Source organism: Alosa sapidissima, chromosome 18 (genome assembly GCF_018492685.1).
Source record: "Alosa sapidissima isolate fAloSap1 chromosome 18, fAloSap1.pri, whole genome shotgun sequence".
Classification (NCBI taxonomy): Eukaryota; Metazoa; Chordata; class Actinopteri; order Clupeiformes; family Clupeidae; genus Alosa; species Alosa sapidissima.
In genome coordinates, this window is record NC_055974.1 from 13,224,587 (window position 1) to 13,227,086 (window position 2,500).

Consider the following 2,500-nt stretch of genomic DNA (forward strand, 5'->3'; position numbering starts at 1 on the left):
TTTTTTTTATTGTGACCTAATAAAGTATACCGATATACGGGTAAAACTGAGACATTTTAGAATGAATTTTTTAACACGCCCCTCCAAGAAAGGAGGAGAATAGTGACACAGTTGCAGCATCTTCAAAAAAAATCATGACATGAAAAAAACAATCCCAACATCAAACCTGCGATTCTCATTACTCATTTATGACTCTGGGTAAAGGTAGCAAGCTCACGCGCCTCTGTTGCTTGTGAGAGGCAGGCAGACCTTTGTGGTTGTAAGCAGCGGCAAAGCAGAAGCTGAAGTCCCGCAGGAGACAGAGGAAGAGGAAGAGGAGGACAAGGAAGAGTTGCGGTGAGATGCTATGTGCGTGTGTGGGATCACCACCCCCCCTACACACACACACACACACACACATACATATTTCCACCTAAAACCCCATCCACCACCACCACCACCACAACCTCGGCTGCAACCTCCGAGAGGGTTTGGGACAGACCCACCCCCCGAAAAAAAAAAACACATCGCTGGTCCCTTCTGAATAAGACACGCACACACACACATAGACACACACACACACACACACACACACACACACACACACACACCCAAACACACAGACACACACACAGACACACACACACACACACACACAGCGTAAGTCTGTGGCCAGAGAGGAGGTTGAGGGTGGAGTAGGGTTGGGGGGGGGGGTGCATGACCAAATGAGGCCAGACTGCGAAAAAAAAAACCCCCACAAGTTCAGTGGTGCTCCTCCGAGTTTGGTAAGGTTAGAGCATAAGCACAGAGAGACCCCCCTTGTCCTGACCACAAAGAGCGGAGGAGGCGGTTAGCGGTCCGCGGTGTACAGGAGGGTCACTGTGTTCCACGGTGGGAACGAAAAAAAAAAAGCCCGGGCTTTCATTTCAGCGTTAGTGGGCAGAGGAAGTGTAGCCAGAGGGAGCGAACGCTCCGAGTCAGCGAGGTTACTGGCCCAACGGAGAGCCGCAGCGGTTAAAAGAATGAGAAATCCACAGACACGCAGCCAGAAACAGAGAGAGAGAGAGAGAGGGAGAGAGGGAGAGAGAGGGAGAGAGAGAGAGTGGAGAGGGGGAGAGAGAGGGGGGAGAGGGAGAGAGAGAGAGTGGAGAGGGGGAGAGAGAGGGGGGAGAGGGAGAGAGAGAGAGAGAGGGAGAGGGAGAGAGGGAGAGAGAGTGGAGAGGTGGAGAGAGAGGGGGGGGAGAGAGAGAGAGGGAGAGGGAGAGAGAGAGGGAGAGAGAAGGGAAGAAGGCAGAGGGAAAGAGAGATAGAAGGAGGGAGAGAAACAGGAGGAGGAGGGGAGAGGTTGCAGTGAGAAAAGCAGAGGACACGCAAGGAGGTGGTCGTGGAGGAGGGAGAGAGTGGGGGGGCTGTGACAAAAACATTCGAGGCACAGACATGCCCCCAACACCTCTCCCCACAGAGGGCACCAGGCGAGAAGAAGAGTCAACAGAAGAAGCAGGACTGACGGACGGTTGGGACGACGACTGGATGGACGAACGTGACAGACGCACGTGACGTGACGTGAAGTGACAGGAGGGGACGGCAGCAGCCTTTCACTTACCACCATCACGCGAATCCACTCAAAGTGCCAGGAAGCCAACATATCCTCAAGGATATGGCTTTCAGGCCAGCGGCCGTCCTCAGAGCGGACGGACCCCGGGACCTTGTGGACCAGAATAAATGGACATTTTACACACAATAGAGAGAGATCATACACACTACAGAAAGGGCACATGCATGTGTGTGTGTGTGTGTGTGTGTGTGTGTGTGCTTGTGCGCATGCATAGGATACATGTGCATATGTAAAACACCACCACCTGTGTGTATGTGTGTGTGTGTGTGTGTGTGTGTGTGTGTGTGTGTGTGTGTGTGTGTGTGTGTGTGCATGCATAGGCTACATGTGCATATGCAGAACGCCACCACCTGTGTGTATGTGTGTGTATATGTGTGTGTGTGCATGTGTGTGTGTGTGTGTGTGTGTGTGTGTGTGTGTGTGTGTGTGCGTGTGTGCATGCAAAGGCTACATGTGCATATGTGGAGAACGCCACCACCTGTGTGTATGTGTGTGTGTGTGTGTGTGTGTGTGTGTGAGCATGCATAGGCTATATGTGTATACTGTATGTGCAGAAGGCCACCACCTGTGTGCGTGTGTGTGTGTGTGTGTGTATGTGTGTGTGTGTGTGTGTGTGAGAGCATGCATAGGCTACATGTGCATATGTGTGTGTGTGTGTGTGAGAGAGAGCGTGCATAGATTACATGTGCAGAAGTCCACCACCTGTGTGTGTGTGTGTGTGTGTGTGTGTGTGTGTGTGTGTGTGTGTGTGTGTGTGTGTGTGTGTGTGTGTGTGTGTGTGCATATACATCTGGACATGCATGTGTGAGCATGTGCATGTATGTTTTTGCGTGTGTGTCTGCTGAGAGGAAGACAACACAATAGCAATAACAATAATAAACCAGAAACACGCCATCCACCTGATGC

General features: G+C 51.6%; 1 protein-coding gene across 7 annotated transcripts in view; it reads right to left on the reverse strand.

Annotated features, from left to right (window-relative positions):
• Positions 1-2,500, reverse strand: part of mctp1a (multiple C2 domains, transmembrane 1a) — a 164,453-nt gene that overhangs the window by 21,529 nt on the left and 140,424 nt on the right. For 5 of the 7 annotated variants that reach the window (XM_042069730.1, XM_042069729.1, XM_042069733.1 and 2 more), the window contains one exon: positions 1,583-1,684. The exons of the other annotated variants lie outside the window; for them this stretch is intronic. In XM_042069730.1, coding sequence (XP_041925664.1) covers positions 1,583-1,684 — 102 coding nt within the window. The remainder of the gene's footprint in view (positions 1-1,582; positions 1,685-2,500) is intronic. 7 annotated transcript variants of the gene reach the window in all.